The sequence below is a fragment of the Thunnus maccoyii genome, chromosome 22 (assembly GCF_910596095.1).
Source record: "Thunnus maccoyii chromosome 22, fThuMac1.1, whole genome shotgun sequence".
Taxonomy (NCBI): Eukaryota; Metazoa; Chordata; class Actinopteri; order Scombriformes; family Scombridae; genus Thunnus; species Thunnus maccoyii.
In genome coordinates, this window is record NC_056554.1 from 15,330,064 (window position 1) to 15,353,387 (window position 23,324).

Sequence of the window (23,324 nt, forward strand, 5' to 3'; positions counted from 1 at the left end):
CAGTTTCCAACTAAGAACATAAAATTAAAAATATTAAAAGTGTAACTATTACTCTATTACAGGATAAACTTTCATTTTACCTCCTCTTAAATATATATTTTATATATGATTGACAGGTCAGAGGAGGCGTTTCCAAATGGAGACCGGTGCGGGGAAGATCAGCTTCCCGAATCTATTACGTAATAAACCTCCGCTTTGATGAGAATTGCATATCCTTCACTTCTCATCTGGCTAAAGACAAACTCAGGCATGTGCACGTGTCCCGCATCGCCGCAACATGTAACATCACGTCTCTTTCCTATCGCACGCTTTTTTTCTAGGTTAACAGTGTTGAGACTTCGGTACCAGTTGCATCCTTTGTGTGCGAGAGGAGAGGATGAAGGTTTATTAACTCACACAAACAAACACCCTCCAAGGCTGGAAAAAAAAAAAAAATGAACATGATTCGTAAAATTTCAACAAAAAAACACACACACAAAAAAAATCACTTTCCTCACTTTGACAGAGATGATCTGTAAATTTAGTAGTATATAAAAAAATTCCTAGTGCTGAAGAGTGGAACACTAAAACTGATCCTAGAAAATATTTGAAGGTCAGGGATCTATTTTGGACTGGTTTTATTACAGGGCTCTGAGGAGGAAGGAACTGTGCACCCGCAGAACTAAAATAAAGAGGCGGGCTCCCAAACCTCAGTGGGACAAAATGCTGAGGCGAGCCAAAAAAACCACCGCCCTCTCTGCTTCTTTTCTTCAACGGAGGAGAATTAACAGCGATTGCACAGAGACGAGGAGGAACGCTGCTCTCTAGAGGGGGCTGAATGGTACTTCTGGAAGACAGAGAGAGAACAGGAGAGTCGGGGGGAGGAGGAGGAGGAGGAGGAGGGTTGAAGCTAGATGAACCGTCATTAACAAAATAATTAACATTTTCTGTGTAAATCGACATGGACGCAGTGGTGTTGAGAGGCGGCGGGAGCGGGCGAGGGGGGGGGGGAGAAATGGCAGAAGTGTGTGGAAGACAACGCTGGCATCAAAGTGGACGAATTAAAGCACAGTGGGGCGGGCAGCGAGGAGCAGACACAAGTCCTGACTGTGAGGCGTGAGAAATGCATCGCCGAGTGGAGACTTCCTGTCTGCCGTGTCCTCCGCTACACAGCGTCCCTCTCTCTCTCTCTCTCTCTCTCTCTTTCTTTCGCTCTGCAGCTTTCCCTACGGCCGCTCGGCCCCTCAACGGCGTCTGTCTCTGGGGTTGCTACGGCTACGAGACCGCCGTCCGCTGCCAGTGCCTGCCGAGGGTCGTCTGGGCCGGTGGCCGCTGTCCCTCCTCTTGTCTCCCTCTCGGTCTCGGCCGCGGTCCCTCTCTCGGTCTCCGTCGGCTCCTCGCCCGGCTCCTCCTCCTCCTCCTCCTCCGCCGCCGCTCGCTGTCACTCCTCCTTCCTTCTCCCTGGTCTTCAACCTCTCCTTCTTCTCCTCTTCGCGCTTTTTCTCCTCTTCTTGCTGCTCCTTGCGCCTTCGCTCGCGTTCCTTTTGCCGCTCTGTGCGGTCCAAAACCCTCTGAGCAGCCTGGTGGAGGAAAAAAGCAAAGATTTAGTCACGAGAGATACGCGAAGTTTAAACCGACGAGACCAAACTCAATGAGACGGTGAAGCACCAACCTGCTCCTCGGTGAGGGGAAGCCAGTATATACACGGAGCTGCTTTGGTCTTCAGGAACAAGTCGTCTAGCAGTTTCGCTGGAGGTTCATCTCCCTTCTCTGTTAGTGAGAAAACACATTTTATGTTTCATTAAGACGTAAAAAAAACACTTAATGACAAAATAACTCACTGATGAAGACTACAGACATGTTTAAACCTCTAATTTTGTGTAGTTCTGACAGTTTTCCAGGCTATTAAAAAACATCTTATAGATACTTCAGTGATCGATGACCATGAGAGACTAACAAAAGCTTGTAGTGTGCAGTTTTGTATGCGTGTATTATCCCCTCACAGCGCGACATCTTACCCTTCTTATCAGTCTTCCTCTCCTTGCTCTTGGCCCTCTCCCTCCTCCTCCGCTCTCTGTCTCTGGATCGAGAGCGTCGGTCTTCCTCACCGGGTCTTGCGAATTCCCTGACCTTATCCCGGTCCCATTCCCGCTCTCCGCGGGTGCGTTCGCGGCGCTCCATCTCTCTCTCGCGCTCCGCCCACAGATCGCGCACTCCTACCACGCCTCGCTCTCGCTCCCGGTCTCGCTCCCTGTCTCCGACTCTGTCCCGCTCACGCTCTCTGTCTCTGTCCCGTTCGGGCATGAGAGGGGGTAGCCGGTTCTGGGGAGCACCTGGCTGGGGGACGTGGTCCTCCTCCTTGTCTGGCTTCAGGATACCTTTGTGAAAGTCAAGCTGCAGGAAAAAGAAGAATAGAAATGAGTTGACAAATACCAGAAATGTTTAAGGTGGTGGTGTGTGATGAACTTTAAAGTGAACTCATTTAGAAAACTTCAATAGTCAAATGATTATCATCTGTTAACAGAGACACTATACACAGAAAAATCTAATGCAAAAATAACAGTTGTGAAAGGCCTGTCACTACACAACATGGTGGATGTTGTGACAAAAAAATCCTCGGATCACTTAGAACTTAGTATGTAGTTGCTCATCTGAAATTGTTTCAAAAATAAACCTGTTAATATTTAATTCCCCCAAGCCTTTTACTTTGAGTAACACCAGCTGCCTACGATTTGAGTGCATGCCTGTATGTATGAGGGTATTTATTCACTTTAAGAGGTGACAACCCACAAATAACCTGGTGTATCTAAAACAAACAGTAGAGCGATAGAAAAGAGGACAACATACACACTTTTGCATCATACAAGGGATGTCGGTTTCAGTTCATTTTGCTTGTGACAGACTGATGCCCGTTAACCGATAACTAACAAGTTAATTTTTAAGCAAAGTTGTGATGTAGCTTTTCACTTGTGAGAGCTGTCCAGCAGTCGGTTGTCAGAGCTAGCTTCTAGCTTTAACTTTTAGCTCATCTTTCTTCACCTCAAAGTGTTTTCAACGTGTTTAGTCACAGTAGCTCTCGATGGCTATCCCCCGCCCTCTACCACAATGACTGGCAGCATATCCGTCTGACTGATAGCCTCGGACCGGCATGCATCACACTTTCTCCCCCCGGCTAGCAGCGACGTGATCTTTGGCTGCGAATGTGAGCCGTCCTCGGACATGGCAGCCGGGTTCTTGTTCTTAACGTGGTAGAGCATAGTGATAGTACAACTACTTAACTGAAGAGTAGCATCAGAGTAGCATTAGCTGGAATATCCTCTCCACCATCTATTGTAATATAATTCAGGTTTCAGTGAGTGTATTTTGGCATTTTACCTCATCCTGTTCACAGAAGTCCACGCTGAGGACCTTGGGATTGCTCTGAGGCCATTTCACTCCATGGAGGGCCGCTCTGGTGGCCACCGCCTCCTCTGTTGTAGCGTACTACAAAGAGAAGAGAAGATTAATGGGGTTATCAGACTGATTGTAAATTGTATTCAAATCTTAACCGACATTTTGTTAAAGTATGTGAGTGAATAAGGACGGAAACTGTCCTTTAAAAACGGACTGTTGCAGGCACAGATCGAAGCAGTGACAATGACGAGAATGCTTCTATTCATGTCTGAACTCAAACATGTCTTCCTACAACAATATTATTTTGAGGTTTTGATATAAACTTTCAGGAGCATGTTCCAGCAGAAGAGCAGGAAACAAGCTCTAATGGAAAAGTCCACCTCTCACAATACGCCTACATTCAGACCCTTGGGGCTCAGGCCTGAGCCTATTCTAACATACTTATAACACCAAACAGTGATCATAAAAACAGTTCGAAACATGCAACTGTGGATCAAAAAGTTGCTCAATTCTTGGTGGAAATGAGGCGTCACACCTTATACACAATATAAAGGGATTCGTGCGTTGGTACTCACTGTGACGAAGCAGTGAGACTTGATCTTATCAATCCAGAAGCCATCTTCCACCACACTGCCCGTCTGGTTCAGCAGCTCTTTGAGCTGTCCCAGCGTGAAGGGTCGTACCTGTGGGACGAGACAGAACCGTCAGGGGTCAACAGAAGGGGGGTCAGAGTGGAGCGGATGTTCATGGAAAATTCATCCCTTCCTTCCTGAGTACGTGCAGGACAAAGATGGTTATTTCAAATGTATTTAAGTTTTATGACTCATATCTAAAATCTCCCTGATGAACAAGTTTTTACAACTTCAATCTGAATGACTCTCATATTCTCTCATTATCCAACACTTCATGACACAAGACTTCTAAAAAACTAATGACTAACTTCACAATGGTTTCAGTTGTACTTCATCAGATTGATGCTACTGTATGTCAAACAGAATCCAACAAGAATCCTAAAAGGTCACAATATGGAAGATAAACCCTTTTAATTTAGGTAACTACATGGTCTTCACTCTGGTGCCACCCTCAGGCCAAAACTCACATTCCCCCCCCCCAACTGGAAGAAAGCATCAAAGAACAGCAAAGTTGTTCCTACATTTTAAATCTGTCCGATTCATCAGTTTTGTTTTCTGGTAAACAAAGTGTTAATGAGCGCTACGACCTCACAGCTTTATACTTTTAGTCTTGTATGTTTGGAATCGGTGCTGCTGAAGTGTGGCTGAGTGGCAATGGATATTTGGTTCTCTTTGATCCGTGTCTAATTTTGAGTCTTTCCCCTATGACGCAAGTTAAAAAAAAAAAAAAAAAAAAATCAGCAAATGCTAGTCATTAAATGTGTAATGTCTCGTCTTGTCACAGTCTGTTTAGTCATGCAGTGTTCCCCCGACTTAAGGTGCTGCTTGTCTACGGCTGTAATACCTGGTTAAGAGTTCCTGACTCTAATTATGGGTATGATGGTGATGTGGTTACCACTGGCATCGACACAATGTGCCTCATTCATGAAAACACTCATATGGTACATTTAGAAACACAGGATTTTTCTCTTGAGCCATTTTTGTCTCACATACTAGTCTGTGGGGAAAGTTTATGGATATAATTTGACCAAAAAACAAGGAATATAAGAAGTATTTTTTAATCTTCTCTGCAAACTGTAGCAAGTGAGTTAATTTTGACAAGACAGAACTTCCACAGACACAGAAGAAAAACAATTTTTTCACTGTATTTTATGCTTTGTAATGCGTTTACGATGAGTTAAAAACCCACCAGATTGGTCACATGGATGATATTTGAGACTTTGCCACGAGGTGGCGAGGGCTGCCTGGTTGTGCGGACGGGGTCGTCGATGGTGACGGACACGCCGGACTTCTGCTGACTGATTGAGCGACGTACCAGACTGTCGCTGGGGGTAACTGGGGGGAGATAAAAAAAAAAAAAAATTGTGGGGGAAAAGGTGAAAAAATAGGCGTGTATGTAATTAAGAACAGAGGGAAAGATGAAGCGCTGCCAGAGGCACGACTGGAAGAAAAAGCAGTGAATAGATCTGTAACTGACAAATTAAAATTATTAAATTAAATTAAAACCTGCAAACTTTTCAAGGAGGCAGTTTACCTTTCTTCGCCTCTCCGTCGAGCTTGACAGATGTCTGTGTTTCTGAGGCTTCCTCTGAAAGACTGTTCTTCCTTTTGTCTTTGGAAGTCCTGCGTTGTTTTTCTCTCTCCATTTTCTCCACTTCCTCCTCTTCATTTGTCTGTCCGTTCTCCTGGCTGTCGCCTGGCACCACCTGAGGAGGAACAACAGGTAGAAAAACAACAGTGTGAACTTAGTTCTTCAAATCAGGCATCAATCATAAAAGAAACCTCTCTTAGTGCCCGCGTTAAAAACATTCCTTTACTTCCCTTTTTATAACGACAAGCTAGCCGCACTGATACGCTTCTCCTCACCTGTGTGACTGTGCGTCGGATCTTGAGGCCCTTGTCCTGGTCGCCCCGGCTGGGGTCCAGGTTCTCCTCATCCCCAGACAGTTGCAGCTCCTCTGGGTGCAGCTCCACCACTGCCTCCTGGCTTACTTTGATGTCTGGGATCAAAGACTGGAGGACAAGAGGAGAACACAGACACACAAACAGGAAAAGGATGGAGGCAAAGAAAAGAGAAGGACAAAGAGAGGTTAAAAAACAATGATGGGAGGGATGAAAAGGAAAGGCAGACAAACGACTTTTCATCAGTCATTTTGCAATTTATGTCAGAGGTTAGACTAAAATATCAGCCTTAATGAAAACCTCCTGGCACTCATTAGACACCTGGTCCTGGTCTCTGTGCTGTGTCAGTACCTTCAGTGAGTCGGTAGTGATGCTGATGGATGGTTTCTTAGCAGTGACTGCCGTGCTGGAGCCCCACCGCCTCTTCCTCCCTGCTGCGGTCCCTGTATCGGGCTCTCCTGCTCCTCCTTCTGTGGCGGCTGGAGACGTCTTGCTGCCTGCAGAGGAGGCAAAAAAATTAATTCAGAAGGGTAAAAAATAAAAAAAATACATTCCCAAATGAATGACTTGTTCTCAGATGAACAGAACTTTAGCGGCAAGTCGCTGCATGATCATAACCACATGCAAAAATAATTGCTTTAATATTTAAGCCAAATAGTTTCGCCAAAGGTAACAATGACTAATTTAAGTTTACAGGAGTTATTAAATGGAATTAAGAGATCAAATAACTTTCAGCGACTACATTACAATATCAGTTTATTTAAAACAATATTTTTCTGAAGTTTGAAGTATGGACAGGGTCCTCGTAGCAGTTTGCACACAAACATGTCAGGAAATATTGTAGCTTGGTGATTTTTTAAAAATGTGCTTGAGCCGAACGAATGTTTTATTTAGAGAATCACTTGTGAACGACAGAGTCTCCACAACACTACTCAAGTACTTCAATATGAGAGGATAACGCTTCTGTTTCGTTTTTTCAAAATCAACATTGCTGACCATGTAAAGTGATTTAATTTACGTATCTGCCACAGTCGGCTGTGACTCCTGTCAAATCTACTGCAGTTTTCCTCTGAGAAGTCACCAGCAGGTAGAGATAAACCAGCACCATGAAGCAGGTCACTTATTACAATACAACATGTATTGTAGCTTTTCCTTACGAGATTTTATTGCACAGAATTTACTCTTTCTTACTCTCGCCACTCACATAAATATGTACCGCTGACAAAAGAGAGTAAAATTCTCCAAAAAACAAAGTTTAGACGTGATCACTACAGTTGGCAAGATCCTAAACGATTTGTCTTCCAGATATTAAATGTGAGAAAACCAAATATTCTAAAACAAACCATTTCATCCTAAATTAAAGAGTTATATATTTATTGTTAGGCTCTGCTTGTGGAGGTCATATAAAATTAACTGCACTGTAACCTGAACTCAGTCATATGGCTCTCACGTTCCTGCGCTCACATAAAGTCACTACTGTGAATTTTTATCGATTCTTTTACAATTTTCAGCCAGTTTTGAGTCAAAAACATTAATTTACAGCTACATAAATATAATCCGCACATGGGTTTTAAATGCTAAAGTCGAGCATTTTCCTTTTTTAAGTCTTCCAGTAGGATGAAAGATCCAGGAGTCGAGAAAACACGGAACTGGTATACTTACTGGTCAACGATATCTTGCGAGCAGCGAAAGCCTTAGGAGTGGTGCTCTGGAAGAAGAGAGAGACAGACAGAGAACATACAGAACCCCAGGGGTGCGGGGCGACATGAGAACCAAGAGTCCAGACCCAAACAGGCAACAACAGAGAGGAGGTGAAACAGGAACAGTGGAGGGAGGGGTGGGGGGGCGAGGGGGGGGTAAAGTAACAGAGGCCTGGAGGCTCCAATTGTACCACATTAAGGAGAGAGTTCTTGGTCGATACAGAGAGACTCCAGACACATTTCCGCCTTCCACCTCTGCTCAAAAGACACTGAGATAAATCATTAAGCTACTCTTTTGTGTGTATGTGTGTGTGCATGTGAGACTCTGAGGACAAAGCAGTACAGGATGTGCATTAGGACAAGAGTAGGTCTGTGTGAAACTCTAACTGGGTCATATCTTAATGTGGTATGTTATTAGAAGCTGGTATCCATCAGAGAGTCTGAGCAGGAAAAGGAGACTTGCAGAGTGTACGAGTGGATGGTGTCAACTTTACAACACTGAGACATACAAATGTTGTTATACTAGCGCATTTATCCTTGGTAGTTCTGGCGTTTTGCACATTTCGGTGATGATTTAGCGTAAATAAAACGGTGTGTAGTTGAGTCAAGTGTTGGATTTTGTATGTGCCTGATGAGTTCTGTGGAGCAGAGGTGGAAAACCGAGTGCTGAAAACCCAAAGATCAGTCAGAACGAGTATCGGTACTGCAGTTGAAATTTGTCTTTGAGATTTGCGATATTAAAGCACAGTGTTAAAATGTATGATGAGCACCGCCATCTTGACTTCATGTCAAATTGAAACTGCAGTACAGTTCAAAACTTTGCAGTAAATTACAAAGAGGAAGTAGTTAATTCCTCGTATTTATGACCCAAACAAGATTTGGGGATTTTTTTAAATTTTTTTTTACAACTATTCCTTTAAAAATTTATACATTTTAAAGAGAGGAATAATGACAAGTCATTTCCTGGTACCATTTGACACCTGATTCCTTACTGGCTCGACTATGGCCCAACCGCACGACAGTGTGTACTGTATCTAGGCAACAAGGATCCAATCAGAGAAGGCAGAGGAGTGAGGGCAGGGCTCGTTTTGAGTGTGCAGATTAGCCAGCAGACAGGAACTGATCACTGGATTGGACTTTTTTCTTGAAGGGGGGGTTGGGGTTGGACTTTTCTTGATCGACACAGAGTCTCATTTCAGTCTTTTTGGGGAGCAAAGACTTTCAAAATTGCCTTGTGATGGATTGTGACAGGGGTCGGGGGTGAAGTAAACTTTGGTAAAGTCCTTGATCTGTGAAGTATAACTGATGAGTAAAAAAATCCATTTTTGTGATGTTAGGATCGACTGTCTTTGATAAAATTGTCCTTGTTCTCCAGTATACTGTCCTGAAAGCCTTTGTGACGCTTGAAATGTCACAATGATGACAACAGCTTGTCCTGGGAGGTCTTTGTTCGTTGTCCGAGATATTTGTGGTCCCGTATTTAGCAGTTCATGAGGCTTCCATAGCCGAACATTTGCCAAACAAATTCTTGAGACTCTTTTGCAGATTCAGGGCAAAGGGAAAAATAGCAGTCTGTCGTCTTTCAATGGCAATGAAGGTGGAAAAAAGTAATCCAAAGGCATTTGTGTTTTCGTTAAAATTACAATCCAGGGAAATCGTTCAGATGAGATGACTGATGGGCATCATCTTGAGTATATTCTCTGGCAGGAATGCCTCCGCACTCACATACGAGATGAAAGGGCCAAGTTGTGGGTGTAGCAAAGAGCTGGTTGTAGAAATAAACAAACAGCGGCAACAACTGCAGTTGTCGATCTGCCAGATCCAGAGCAGACGCAGAATATCATGACCTCCTGGTGAAACATCCACCGAGTCACACTCGAGTTCAGTGACAGTGTGACCGCAAGGGAAAGGGAGGCGATGATTTGCTGAGTAAATCCAGCTCTCTTGGCCCAAGCATGAATGCTGAAAGTCACCGTGCACCCACAGAAACTCACGATGCGTAAATGTGTGTCGGATTAAATGTCCATGGCGGTATGTCCTTTAAAAGTCTCTGTTACAGTGGAACTGGTGCAGAGTTCAGGGGAACAGTTTCTCTTGTGAATAACAGCTTTGACAGAATAGTGTAAGATTTGACTTGCACAGCTGATTAATGGAAGTCCTTTTCAAAAAGCTGAGCAGCTTGTCCATGAGGCAATGACCTATAATAGCGTTCCAGATGTTTGAAAGTCTGAGTGAAAGTCCACATCATAATCTCACACATGTCCACAAAGCTTTGTATTTTAAAAAAGCCCCAGTTGCTCCGTTGGAGTGTGTTTCAAAGCTTAAAAACCCAACAGTGATCTTGCTCGAGCCCTGATCACTATATGGGTTACTGCAGTTGTCCTCAGTTCAAGGTCATTACTCCGCCCCACAAGCAGAGGGCAGTGTGGGATTGGAGGTAAACGTGAATCTCATGAGCTGCTGAGGAGTTTTTGTCTTTTCTCTGAGTGAAGAAGTTGCATCTGGCTGTTGGAGGTTGGAGGACGACACTTGAAGACTGTGCTCATCCTCAAAATGGCAGATGGGAAAGGCGCCGAGAGGGGAGGCGATAGAGAGAGTCGCACGCCCTCCCCTTCTCTTACCCCCATCATTCATCATCATCACCACCACACACAGTACAGTACACTACAGTCCAGTCCGGTTCAGATCAGCGAGCAGGCTTCCAACCCCTGAGGCTGGGTTACCATGACAACTGTGTGCTGCTGCAGTTACCATGGCTGCCGCTGCTGTCGGTGGTGGTGGTGGTGGTGGTGGTGGTAGGATGCGAGCTCCAGTTCCTGCTGGCTCAGCGTGTCACTGGAGGGCTACAAGGGGGAGGCCTTGCAGGCTCGGGCTTTACTCAGTGCCATGGGGTTGCAGACTCTGGGCCTAATTCAGGTACCAGCGACGCACTTGGGCATAGCGGGACAGGAGTTGTAGGAGGAGTAGGAGGAGGAGTGGAGGAGGTGTTGGTGTTGGTGGTGGTGGTAGTAGTAGTACGCAGCAGGTACCATTAGGGGCAATGGAAGAGGCATGGGCACCTTCATAACAAAGCAATCAATGGGGTTTTAAACAGCAGTCACACCATAAATATATATAGTGAGAGAGAAGCGTTTCATGATGGGATACAAAGGCAAAAGATGGAAATTGAGGGGACAAAGAGGGGAAGAGAGACAGCGAGAGAGAGAGAGAGTGAATGAAAGAGAGAGAGAGACAGAGAGAGACGCAGTGTAAAAAGGAGCAAGCCAGAGAGCAGAGAGAATGAAAACAGGGTGAAAGAAACAGCAGAAACAAGCCCTGATGCATCTCTACACACACTGTCAGGGTCCATTACTCATGCAAACCCAGAGAGGAAACAAAACCCACAAAACACACACACGCATACATACACTGTAAAGAAAGACACATGCTGGCAATAACTTCAGTAGCACAGAAGCTCACCAGTAAATCTAATTACGCTTCTCTAGATAAGAAAGTCCAGAGCTCAAAGCCCTATAACGTAGTTTAATGTGTGCATGTGAGAATCTTCTGATGCTGCTCTTCAGCTTGTTTCAACAGCAGTAAATTGCGATGCTGCGTTTGAACAAACAGCAGCTTCATGAAGAACTCTAGCAGGAATTCTCTGATGAATTATGTATTAAATATGAATAAGCATGTAATAAAATTTTGATTAAATAAAAAGAAACTGCTCGTTATATCATTAAACGCAGTTCGGGATATGATGAGTCTCGTCAACCTGACACACCAAGCTGAATTCAAAAGAACCAACCGATGTCTTCGACTAATAACTTTCAGCTGGACTCGATGCAAAGACTACACCTTAATGTTGACATGCGTGTGTCATATGTGCCTGTGTGATGGATAACAAGGTAAGTAGTCGTAATCCAACAAAAGATGGTGGAGAAACAACAAAATCTAGATGATTATTTTCATGCCACAGTAAATTACAGCAAGCACCTGGTCTGGTACCTGCAGGTAAGCTGCAAAAAGTATGCGTAACAGATTAAAGATATTATTTGTATTAATTCACAGGTACGGGCATAAATGAATAAAATACAGGCGGGCAGCAGGTGAAATTAGTCTTTTAAAAACATCTAAACCAGCTGAATCTTATCAAGCCATATTAGTCGCCATGAACTGTTTCATTTGAATGCCCACGACAACCTTTCACCCCTCAACTCGCATCCGGTCACGTAATAGAAGTCACTGATGAAACAGCGATGTAGGCTAGCAGCTAGTGGATCAAAACGGAAGACCTAAAGACATAAATAGTCAGTGGTGAGATCAAAATCAAAGGCCGAGTCAGACAAATATGCTTTTAACAACGGCCCGATGGCACCTGATGGTTAGCTGTCGTCTTGGTGTGTCAGGGCGCTGACATTTTTTACCTTCTCCCTCCCTCCCCAACACACAGATGAGAACAGAAATATAAGAAGCACGAATGTCTAACTTAACATACTATCAACCATCCCCCTCTTACACTCTAGCAGCATCAGCACTTAACATCCCTCTGCAGGGCCCAGACAGATAAAGGGTGTGTGAGAGATCATCTAAGTTAACAAGTTAATTATGAGTTATTAGTTGCATTAAACACAGATGGAAGGGATTAGTTCATTCCCATTTACCCCAGGACCCAACTCCAACTCAACCCCTGTTTTGTTCATCTATGAACATTTGTAAAAAACGTCCAATTGAGTGATGTGTTGAGCATTTAAGAGGATATAATAATCAAAAGCCTGTCTCTGCAGGTTCCAAAGGCTCCAGTGACTCATTAAAACGTTGGGGTTGTGTTGGTTTTGAGTGACTCTCTCAACTTATGCTGCCATCTAAACATGCTTATATGTGAATGAGGATGCAGGTTAGTGGGAGACAGAGCAAAGACCCAGGCAGCCCCCACCCTCTCAGTGACCTTACCTCCTCCAGGCGACCATCGTTGTTGTCTGGCTCAGCCCCGGAGGCCGGCTGCTGGGCCATGGAGCTCTCCTGGTCTGGTTCCACCTCGGTCACGGCGGCTGCGCTGGGCTCTGACACCTCCCTGCAGGAGACGGGTGGGGTGAGGGCGGAAGGATGAGTGGGAGAAGAAAAATTCATCCGATAGCAGACTCGGTAGTGGGCTGTTCTTGTGCTAAAACACAATTATATGATTTTTTTTTTAGGATTGTATTTAAATTTAATTTAAACACATGAAAGCTCCTTGTTTTAGAAGGCCCTGATAATGACCATCATCATACTCAATTACTATGATGTTAAAGGCCTGGCAGCACCTTACGTGTATGCTGCCAAAAGCAGATACCCGACTACATCTGAGTGGACTGCTGTGATGACAAGCAGGTGAACAGAAAAACCTCCCAGTATCATGACTTTCCTTTCTGATTTTCTTCTGTTTTTAACATTTTTCTCAGGTTAAAATGTATATCTGACAATATCAGTTAATTGTTAATTGTCCTTTTATCCAAAGTCCAAAGTTATTTGGTATTTTAGAACATTTAAGTCAAGAGAATAAAGTTTTTACCTCATTCGTGGCTGCTGGATCGATGACAATATAGTGTGAATAAGTCGAACTCCAAACTACTGATCAGAAAAATAATCTTTTTATAATTTATTCAAGTAATTTTTCCAGCAAAAGTACCAAAAACAACCTAGTTCCAGTTTCTAAATTGTAAGGATTTGCTGCTTTTCTCTGTCTTATGATAATAAACTGAATATCTTTAGGCTTTGGAGTGTTGGTCAAACAATTTGACGTGTAGCTTTAGCATATGTAATGGGCATTATTGACCGTTATTTGACATGTTGCGGACCAAGCGATTAATCAAAAACATAAATCAATTAATCTGTGATGAAGATAATCCTTAGCTGCAGCCTTAATTGAAGACAATCCAGACGCCGCCTCCATGCTCGGCTCTAGACGGGCCAATGTGAAGGTTGGCCTGAGAGGAGCAGACAAAACGATGCGTAGGACAAGACAGAGGAAAACACTGCAGGAGTCAGAGGAAGGGTGCTGGAGGCCACTGATCTGGGTCACTCCTGCTATAAATAACTCACCAGCTAACTGACACCCAGGGTCACAAACACTCCTCAAACGAACTCACAGACCAAGAAACACACTCACAGCTGACTCAGTGTGTGTGTGTGTGTGTGTGTGTGTGTGTGTGGTCTTCGTCTGATGCCTGCTGGGTCATTATTGAAGAAGAGAAGAAAAAAAACAACCCAAATCTAATTCAGCCAATGATGGTCATTGCTTTGTAGTTACTATGAGTCAGACCTCACACAGCCAAATGTTTCTTCAGATGAGCTTTTAGTTGATTTTTATCTTTGTTATCTTAGACAAAATAAAACCAAGAAAAAACCATCATTATATTTTTAGCTACATCCCAACTTCCTCTACCTGCACTATCAAAACCCTCCTCCGCTGCCTCCAGTGTGATGACACAGACACCGAGGCAGCACCCTGTAGGTGGTTGAATCACATCCTCTAGCATCCCTCTCTCTCTCTCTCTCTCTCTCTCCATCACGTTGCACCTTCGCCTCTACTGTTTGATCCATTACGTGCTTTATTAGATTGCGCTCCGTAATTAGCATTTGAAAGGAAACGGACATGAATAATACATTTAAAAATACTTTCATGTCCACAAAGCATCAAAAGAAACTATACTCATCTCTACGGCATGTTTTATATCTCTGGTTCAGTGGTAACTGTTTCATCAGTTGTTGCATAAAATTTCATGTTTGTAGCGGCAATATTCACCGAGCTACATATGTAGTAGTCCATATGACACTCTCTAGGTTATTGTTAATTACTGACCGACCAGACAGAGCACCGACTCCAAGATTAATGTGGTAGGCGGCCAATTGGACCCTCAGAAGTATCTTTCTGGCTAAAACACTGATTTTACTACAAAATATCAAAGTCACTTCAAACATGACGCACACATTTGTTATGAACCTAGTTAATCAAAGCCAAACGCTCCCCTTTCTTTCAAGCAAAGTAACTGTAAAAAAATATCTCCTCATCTTGCTGATAATTACTCACGTGGTCCTACTCGCCAGCTCAGACAGCCAAACCTCAGCTTTTATCTTTCTCCATGACATGTAACTCGGCCAGTGGAAAAGCTCTGCAGCGTCTTAAAGAATGAGGGTCTGTAACGTTAGTCTCTGTACTACTGAAATCTACCCAGAGGGTTAGGAGAGCCAGTTCAACCTCTTTCTCTGGAGATTAGTCACTGGCAGGAGTGTAGGCAGGAGGACAGTATTTACCCCTCCTCCACACCACTCTGATTCTCCTCATTTGGCCTAGGTGTGGATGTCAATATCTATTGTGTGTGTGTGTGTGTGCGGGGCTGGCTCGTAGGCAAGGCCGTAGGAGCACCAGCACAGGCTATAAAGCGAGACAGATGTCAACTAGAAATATAACCCCTTAGGATCAGGAGAGGAGGAAAGGCCAGGCCAAGGTGATGTAATAATCACTGAGAGAGAAAGAGAGAGTGAATAACTGTGTGTCCGTGCCTGTATATTGAAGCTAACTTACTCTACATTTCAAAACTTTGTATTGATACGATTAGGCTGGAATGAGGCTGAAGTACAGCTTGAGCCTGAGGAAGATTATCAAAATCTGTAAAATGCAGAATGCAGAAAATCTGACAAAAGTGACCAGAAGTTTAATATGACCCCAGGCACCAATTTGCATTCGCATCAACAGAAATACACAAATCATGTCTTAATCAACAAACTGGCCACATAAAAACAGACCGAAAGCGCCGTCGCTGATCAAATCAGACATGTAGCCAGCTCTCAAGGGACGAGAGTGTGAGTGCTGGTGCCAGCTGGGAGAATTATATCACACCATAAGGGCCCACTCACACTGACTGTACAGCTAACAGATGTCTGCTTTAATGATCTCCCTTGACAACAGTGAGATCATTAACAGCTACAGCCACACAAACCCAAAAATACAAATACAGTGTTCAGTGGGCCGGCCAACGGGATGCACGCACAGTATGGTCAGATTTCAAGACAACAAATTGATTGATGTCCTGATTTTGAATTAAGGAGGTGGTAAAATTCTATTATAAATTAAAATAGGGATTAATAATCCCATGACATAATATGTTAAGGTCAAAAGGAAAGACAGAGGAGGGGGGAGAAATCACTGCCTGCATGATTTACGCTAGTATACCATTAAACCTGAGCTTATTATTTATTCATCAGTGTATTCCTCCAATGTAAAGCTATTTTGAGCACTTATCAAAGCAGGGAGACCCCCTTCCCCCTCAACCCCCCCTCCCCAAAAAAATCTTCACCCAACAAAAGACTCTCACCGCGGTCCCCACCCCAGGTCCTCCTCACATGTAACATATCCAGGCCAATATATGAACCGGTGACATGCTATTTAACGGGTTGAGGGAGCGTGATGTACAGCCGGCCTCACGGTGCGTAAAGATAGTCTCACACCGGCTGATGTATCCCCGTTGCTTTCTGGATCAGGGGTGTGAAAGTACATGCACCAACCCTGAAGCCTAGTGTCGCCCTCTGGCTCACTCTTACCCGTTTTTGTTGCCTTCGGACAGCATTGTGACCGGCCTTGAGACGGAGGAGACCCCCGCGGATGGAGAGTAACCGTCTATCGCTGGAGGTTATTCCGGTCAGGCGAGGGTGGAAATCCGGGACGCGACTTTTAAAAAAAAAAAATCCGGCCGCGGTTGATCTTGCTGCTGGTTAGCTGATCACTGCGTCGCTATCAGGGATGCAATGCATGCATGGCGGCCATGTTGGCTAGCGAGACCAGTGTCAAGTCAGCCAGAGTGAGGGAAACTACCTTCCGGTTAGGGATTTCCAACATTAAAGCTCTATTAAACGACAATAATGGTGACAAAGCTAAAGCGCGGACAGCTACCAGCGATGAGGGGAAATTACATAAAATAAGGCAAGGGGGGCAAGGCGGATAAGGACCCTTTTTCCTCAAGAGAAAAGCCCAGCAGCAGCCACGCTGGTTGTGGGGCTGCCGCATCAAACGCCTGACAAGAAATACAACCTGCTATTATTAGGAGCGCTGACTGAGAAAGTACTTGGATGTGTTTACAACCGATTCAAAGCTCAAGAGCAAATGGAAGTATGATGTCAGTTCCGTGACCAGTATTACTCAATGCAGCAGACATGTCTTATGTCTTTGCATGATGTCAAATGATCCTCCAGATATACATCTGATTACTGTGATCAATCAGTTTTGTCCAAGCTATAGCGTGCAGCCATGTGAGTATATGCATTTTAACAGGTTCAATGAAAAGGTCACAACTGAAGCAACAAACTACAGTTTAGCAGGAATTCATATTAGAATAATCCAAGTTAATACAGCTGATAGATATAAATAAACATCAGCTGTTCAGACATGTTGTAATATTATATACTGTATACATTTGATAGTAGTCTAGTGGTCATCATATGCCAAACAAGCTCTATGAAAAGATGGATGTTTCTTTGAAGTTTCAGCCTGGTTTTGGTGGGTTTTGTCAACCACAACTGCATTTAAAATATGCACATTTTACACAGTAGTGCGGTGCCCGTTCAAGACGTGTCTGTTCAGAACAAGCTGAATGTTTGGCCTCCAGTATTGCTGCTTGCAGCTTTCTCGAGAGCCGCTCATCCCAACAGCTTCACACGCGACACTGCACTTCCTTGGGTCCTCAGCAATACACCCGCCAAGTGTGAAGTCAGTCAGATGGGACAGAAATACATACATACATAGACTCCTTTCATTTTAGTTAGATTTTACTGAGATTAGTTTCATTGAGGGCTAATTTTCCTTAAATAAGAATGTGTGATTCTTATTTCTGTCATGTGTTTTCTGTATCAGCCACTGTGTGTCATTTCGGGCAGGCTTGTGTTATCTCAGTAGTTTCCAGCCTCCCTCTCTCCGGCTCTGCTCTCCTCCGATACTCCGGCTCCTTGGGTACTCAGCAATATACCCGGCAAGTGTGAAGTCAATCGGAAGAAAGGTTGTCAAGAAAATTGAGAGACAGACCGACGACGACTCCTTTGGCTGCTGTATGTTGGCGGCTATGCATCTGCATGACCATCATATTAGAGAGCTCAAGATCCGTTAGCATACAAACGCAGCACCGGTATTTACACTGGTATTTTCAGCCGCCATATTGGAGAGGTTAAGATCTGCTAAATACGTTCTTTTAATGACATTTTTAACATTTCTCATCCAAACAACTTCACACTCGACACTGCACTCCTTGAGTCCTCAACAATACACCCGCCAAGTGTGAAGTAGATCGCATGAACAGTTCTGGAGATATGCGAAGGACATACATACATACTGTACATACAGACAGACTCTTTATAGTTAGATGTGCAAAGCTCCACATGTACATTTTGAAGTACAAGAGATTACTAATATAATAAACCAAGTGTGGAGGGTTAAGACCATAGCTTTAAGAAAATATAATAATCATCCATGATATCAACAAAATCATATAAATGTGTCACATCACAAAGTAATGAACTGAGACAGAAAGCAAGGAGGTGGTGCATTCAGGTGCATATTAATAAAGGGTTTTTTTGCTGCCATGAAGCCACAAATAATTTGAAGATTTAATTCGACTGGACACAGAGGTTATTTGTACTTAAAGCGATTGTTACTGACCTTTTTGTGAGGTATTCTTTCTCCGCCCCTTTACTCAGCTTAGTCTTTTTCTCGTCATCTGCCTCTCGTCCTTGGTCAGCGTTCTGCGAGATGATTGAAAGTAAACACATTGAAAGGCAAACAGCAATATGCCCAAATAGATTTAGTTTAAAATCCATGTCAGTATAAACCATGGGAGGCAAGTTTTCTTTTAAATGCACGCCAGAAATCTTAGAAAAGGAATCCGACCAAACTGACATACATTGCATACTGTCAAAACAGATGTTGATATTATTACTCATACTCACACACACTAGTGCATCAACATTAGCATGGAAAAAAAAAAAAACAGCACCAGAAACAAAGCACACTCAAGCTCTCCCAGACGTGTGAGTTGAGTATGATAATGCACAACATCACATTTACAAGCGCTATAGTTCAAAGATCTTGGTGAATGACTGACACCCACATCAGCTTGATCACTGACCTTCAGCTGCCTGGCAGGGCGGGGTTTATCCCCGGCAGAGGAAGACGATTGTGAAGAGCGTGAAGAGGAATCTGATTTGGAGTCAGAATCTGATGAGGAGCCTGAATCTTGGGCCTCGGTTACAACCATTCTTTCTTTGTTAGCCGCCTGCTGTCTCTTCTCCCGCTCCTCCTCCAGCTGTCTTTTCTTTCTTCTCTCCTCCTCTTCGAGACGTTTCCTCTCCTTTTCCTTCTCTTCTTCCAAACGTTTCTTCTCTCTCTCCTCTTTCCTTCGTTCTTCCTCCTGCTCTTTCTGCCGTTCCCTCTCTCTCTTCTCCACCAGTCGCCTCTCTTCCTCCATCTCTTTGTTCTCTTGTTGCCTCTTCCTCTCCAATATCTGCAGTGGAGACTCACTGGGACCGGCGGCTCCGACAGAGATGACAGACCCGGCGCTGGACTGTGCTGTCTCTCCTGACATAGTCACAGCTGAGGCGGTCTCGCCTGCACGGAAAGCACCCTCTGATTCCATCTTGTGTACCAGCAGAGAAAGGGGCCCTGGCCTGCGCTTCACAGGGGGCTCAGGACTGCTAGAGCGAGAGCTGGATTCAGAATCTTGCCTCTGCATGATGGAAGGCGGGACAGCCACCCTTGGACCACGTGAGGCTTCAGGGTCTTCTCCCTCCTGGTTGTCTGCGTCTGGAGGGCTCTGCTTAGGAGTGTCGGGGAGGGGGAACAGGTCCGGCGGTGGAGAGGGAGGAGGAGTGGGGTGGCGCAGCTGCATAGGGGTCGCGAGTACCTGTGGTGGTGGGATGTGCTGCGGAGGCTGAAGCTTGCGTTTGGATCTTGCAACTGCCGATGGGCCACCAGGGGGCATCTGCTGCGGCTGGGGAGGGACTCTGTTGCCTTTTCGTGCCCCACCAGGCCCAGGCCCAGGCCCCCACTCCTCGTCATCCTCGCTCTCATCATCGCCGTCGCCATCTTCATCACTGTCCTCGTGGACACGACCTCCTGATAAGACGCCGGCAGATCGGCTGAGGTGGAGGACAGGGTGGGCTGAGCCAGGCTCGCTGGGTGCGGTGCCCTCCTTCTCCTGGGCTCTGGACACGGCAGGGGGCAGCCCCTGGCGGTCAGGCTGGCCCAGGACACGCACTGACAGGGAGGCTACAGCACGAGGAGGAGAGGGGGCCGGTGGCTCCTTGTGACCTTGATGAAAGGTGGCTCGCTGCATCCTAGCTCCTGGAGCCTCAGCAGACTCTTGGCGGTGGGGGGTCGGACCGGGGCCAACATCAAGCCCATGTGCCATCATCCCATGACCCATCATCGATCCTCCTCCTCCCCTCTCCTCCGTCCTGGTCACAGGGGGCTGGGAGATTTTGGGACGATGCTGCTGGGCACAAAAAAATTGAGTCAGTCTTTGAGAAAACATTCTTCCCTCAAGATGACGACAAACATTCTGTTCATTCATTAGCTTGTTTTTTTGTTTTTTACCATTTCAATGTCCAAGCATGAAAAATGTATTTCAAATTTTCATGACTGTTCAAGGACTATGAGAACTATAGAAACACAGTTCACACACATGAACATTACAAAAAACATGTGTCATGTAATAAGAACCACCTTGGATTTTGTGGTTTAAGTAGAATATTGAAGGAGATCGAAATATCTGATCAGTGCATAGCAGCCGAAGTGTGTTTTATTCTGTGGGAGAAGTCCTTAGTTTTCCTCATTAGAGGATACTGACCTTGTCAGAGAGATAGGAAGAGCTCTCATTGTCCTCCGACTGGTCTTCATCCTCTTCCGGCACTGCTGGGCTTTCTGTTAGAGGGGGACATAAGGCAGGGGTTAAAGGTCAGCACCAATGTGAGGATTAAAGATCATGACACATAAACACACTGCTTCCTAAACGAGGGCAACTTTAGAATCGATTAAGAAGAGATATATCCATTTCTTTAAAAAAAAAAAGGTTAAGGTTGGTCTCTGAAATATAACTTTCCTGCGAGCTGACATTTTTGAAAACTTTGTTCAATGTGAAGTATGCTGACAGACGCTGGTTAATGTGTCAACATCTGTTGCATGTCACATGTGCATGATGTCATTTTTTCTATATTCTTCCTGTAATGCTTGATTCCCAAACTTTTCAAGGTCCAGAAATAAGCAACAGTTATTTGATATTATAGAAACTTGGTGTAATATGTTAACACGTTAATGAGCATGTTCATACAAAATTACTTGAAATTAAGTGAGTACAGATAGAGATACAGAAGAGGGAAAGTAGGAGAGAAAGACTTTTCAGTTTTTTCCTTTCATGTGGCAGACACTTTGGTTATTATCTGATTTGTGCTTGTGGTGTTTATGTGCGTGTTATACCATCAGCATCCTCCTCTTGCTGGGCCTCTCTCTCAAGTCTCTGTCGAAGGAGCTCCTGCTGCTTTGCCAGGTACTGTTTTATGAAGCTATTCTGGCTCATCTCCTCCCCTATCTACAACACAGAACAGTACACAAAAAAAAAAACACAATATAAAATCCATGTACTGTAAAATCCACAAAACCAAAAAGAAGCAACTCTAAACGGTGAAACAGGACAGGAGTCGTGCTTCTCTACAGAGCTCAAAATGACCAGACGTATATTGTCAAAAGATATGTGAAAAATGAAGCCAAATGAAGCCATCTCCTCGTACCTGAGAGTTGGGCTGCAGCCCACTGTGAGAGGAGGACGACTTCTGCAGGTTTTCCAGCATCAGGGCCTGCAGGGAACAAGGAATGGGATTTATTTTAATCAATAAATGACATCACATCATATCTAACTAAAGACGTAGAACAACTGCAATTCAGATACTGAAATTTCACTTTAAATTTGTTTTGTTTACTTTATTGGCTACTTCAATGACTGACTTGATTGTAAAACATACGTATCTGTTAAACAATAAATATGGGTTCTCACATTTTGAAAACATCCTCTGTATTTTTTTATCTGAGAATTTAGGGCTTTATTATTTTCATTATCAATTAATCTATCAAATATTTTCTCAATTAATTGTTATGTAAGAAATGTGAAAAATGCCCATCAAAATTTTCCAAAACCCAACATGACCAAATATCTGGTTTTGTCCGATAAACAGCCCAAAACCCAAAGAAACTCAGTTTGCTATCACATAAGACAAAAAAAAGTAGGAAATTGTTACAACTGAGAAGCTGACCTCAGGTAATGTTTCAGATACATGCCTACAAAATATCTTAGACTTATTCAATTATCAAAATGTTTGCCAATTAATTTTCTGTCAATCTACATTAGAAAAAAAAACGTCGTACTTAGGCTATTTAAGTAGTTAAGATGCATCACAATGTCACTAGTTCATTACCAGCTATAGACCTTTGTTGCATGTCACTTGTCTGTTTACTATCTAATATCATTAAATGCAATTAACACGTGATAAAAATGGCTATCTGTAGTATTTTTATACTATAAAAAGTCCAAAAAAGAAATAACGAAAGGATTGTATTCCGGGAAGTGTGCAGAGGGCTTTGAAACAGTGTTTACACCTTAACTTTTTGAAATAAAATATACAGACAATACAAGTGAACAGTTAACTGAGTAAATAAAAGGATAAAATAGAATCTGTAGGCTTTATTTTGAGTGTCTACTCAAATGTTAGACCCATGATCTCAGTTTATCTAAAATTCTAGCTACGGCTCTGACACCCACGATTGTTTATGAGCTGAAGGTCTCTTCCAAAACAACGATAATAACACCAAAAAACCAACAACTTTTACACTAAATTGCATAAGTCATAAATTACACGCTGGGGAAGCCATTAAAATTGTGTTTACGTTACGAGGCGCGCCCCCGTCACCCCAACACACACACACACACACACACACAGTGAGCGCGTTCACGGTCATGTACTGTACACTATGTGCGGCTGTTCGCTCGCTTACACTCAGCTTAGGCCTCGACTTGACAGGTGCACAGTTCAACTGTGTGCAACACGGTGCACCAACTAGTTACGAATCAAGTGTGAACTCGGTCGTTAGGCGGTTTCGTTGCACTGTCAACTACAAATAACCGAAAACAGAAACTGTTGTTTATGCGTAATAACGTGTGCCAGGCGGTTTATGTATTCCCGCTTCCCGAGCCCACACACACACACACACACACCGTTACAACGGCCTCTAATGTTAACCGCCCCCCCTCCACCCCCCGCCTCCTGTTAAACTTAGCCAGACTCGACACAGGCGTCCGTAACAATGCGCGAAAACTTACCCCTTTTAGTCGCTTTATCAGTGTGTTTTTCTGCCCGCTTTTCGGGAGGTTTCTTTGCTCCAGAGCGGTCTTCAAGTCCGCGACTCGGAGCGATTGTAGAGGTTTTCCATCAAGCGTAATATCTTCGTCCGCCATTTTGCTCCCTTCGCTTGTGTAAACTCCAACGAGCGTCGCTACGGCTGCTGCTCGGCGTCACAACTCGGGAGTTTCCGGAAACGGTCGGGCTAGTCCGAAGTACAATGACAGTTCTGACAGTTCTTAACAGTAATGTGACAATTTAGACGCTACTCGCACTCGTTTGTCAAACTTTATTCAAAAATTTAAAAGGATTTTTTCCCAGCTATCGTGTA

General features: G+C 44.1%; 1 protein-coding gene across 1 annotated transcript; it reads right to left on the reverse strand.

The window, feature by feature from the left end:
* Positions 1-220: 220 nt before the first annotated feature.
* Positions 221-23,154, reverse strand: acin1b (apoptotic chromatin condensation inducer 1b). The gene is made up of 17 exons (XM_042401258.1): positions 22,975-23,154; positions 21,392-21,457; positions 21,081-21,192; positions 20,455-20,528; positions 18,736-20,097; positions 18,270-18,352; positions 12,539-12,659; positions 7,569-7,614; positions 6,258-6,403; positions 5,871-6,017; positions 5,539-5,710; positions 5,194-5,339; positions 3,948-4,055; positions 3,355-3,462; positions 1,998-2,373; positions 1,652-1,749; positions 221-1,559 (listed from the first exon to the last, which is right to left on the reverse strand). Exons 1-17 carry the CDS (start codon positions 23,107-23,109, stop codon positions 1,224-1,226), a joined length of 3,636 nt encoding a protein of 1,211 aa, XP_042257192.1. The 5' UTR covers positions 23,110-23,154; the 3' UTR covers positions 221-1,223.
* Positions 23,155-23,324: the final 170 nt, after the last annotated feature.

Excerpts from the sequence above, each read along its gene's own strand:
- acin1b (XM_042401258.1), bottom strand. The coding sequence starts at position 23,109 with ATGGCGGACGAAGATATTACGCTTGATGGAAAACCTCTACAATCGCTC. Across the intron at positions 20,098-20,454 it reads CTTCCTATCTCTCTGACAAG|CATCGTCCCAAAATCTCCCA; the intron begins GTCAGTATCCTC and ends TGTGCCCAGCAG. Across the intron at positions 18,353-18,735 it reads GCCCTGCCAGGCAGCTGAAG|AACGCTGACCAAGGACGAGA; the intron begins GTCAGTGATCAA and ends ATCATCTCGCAG.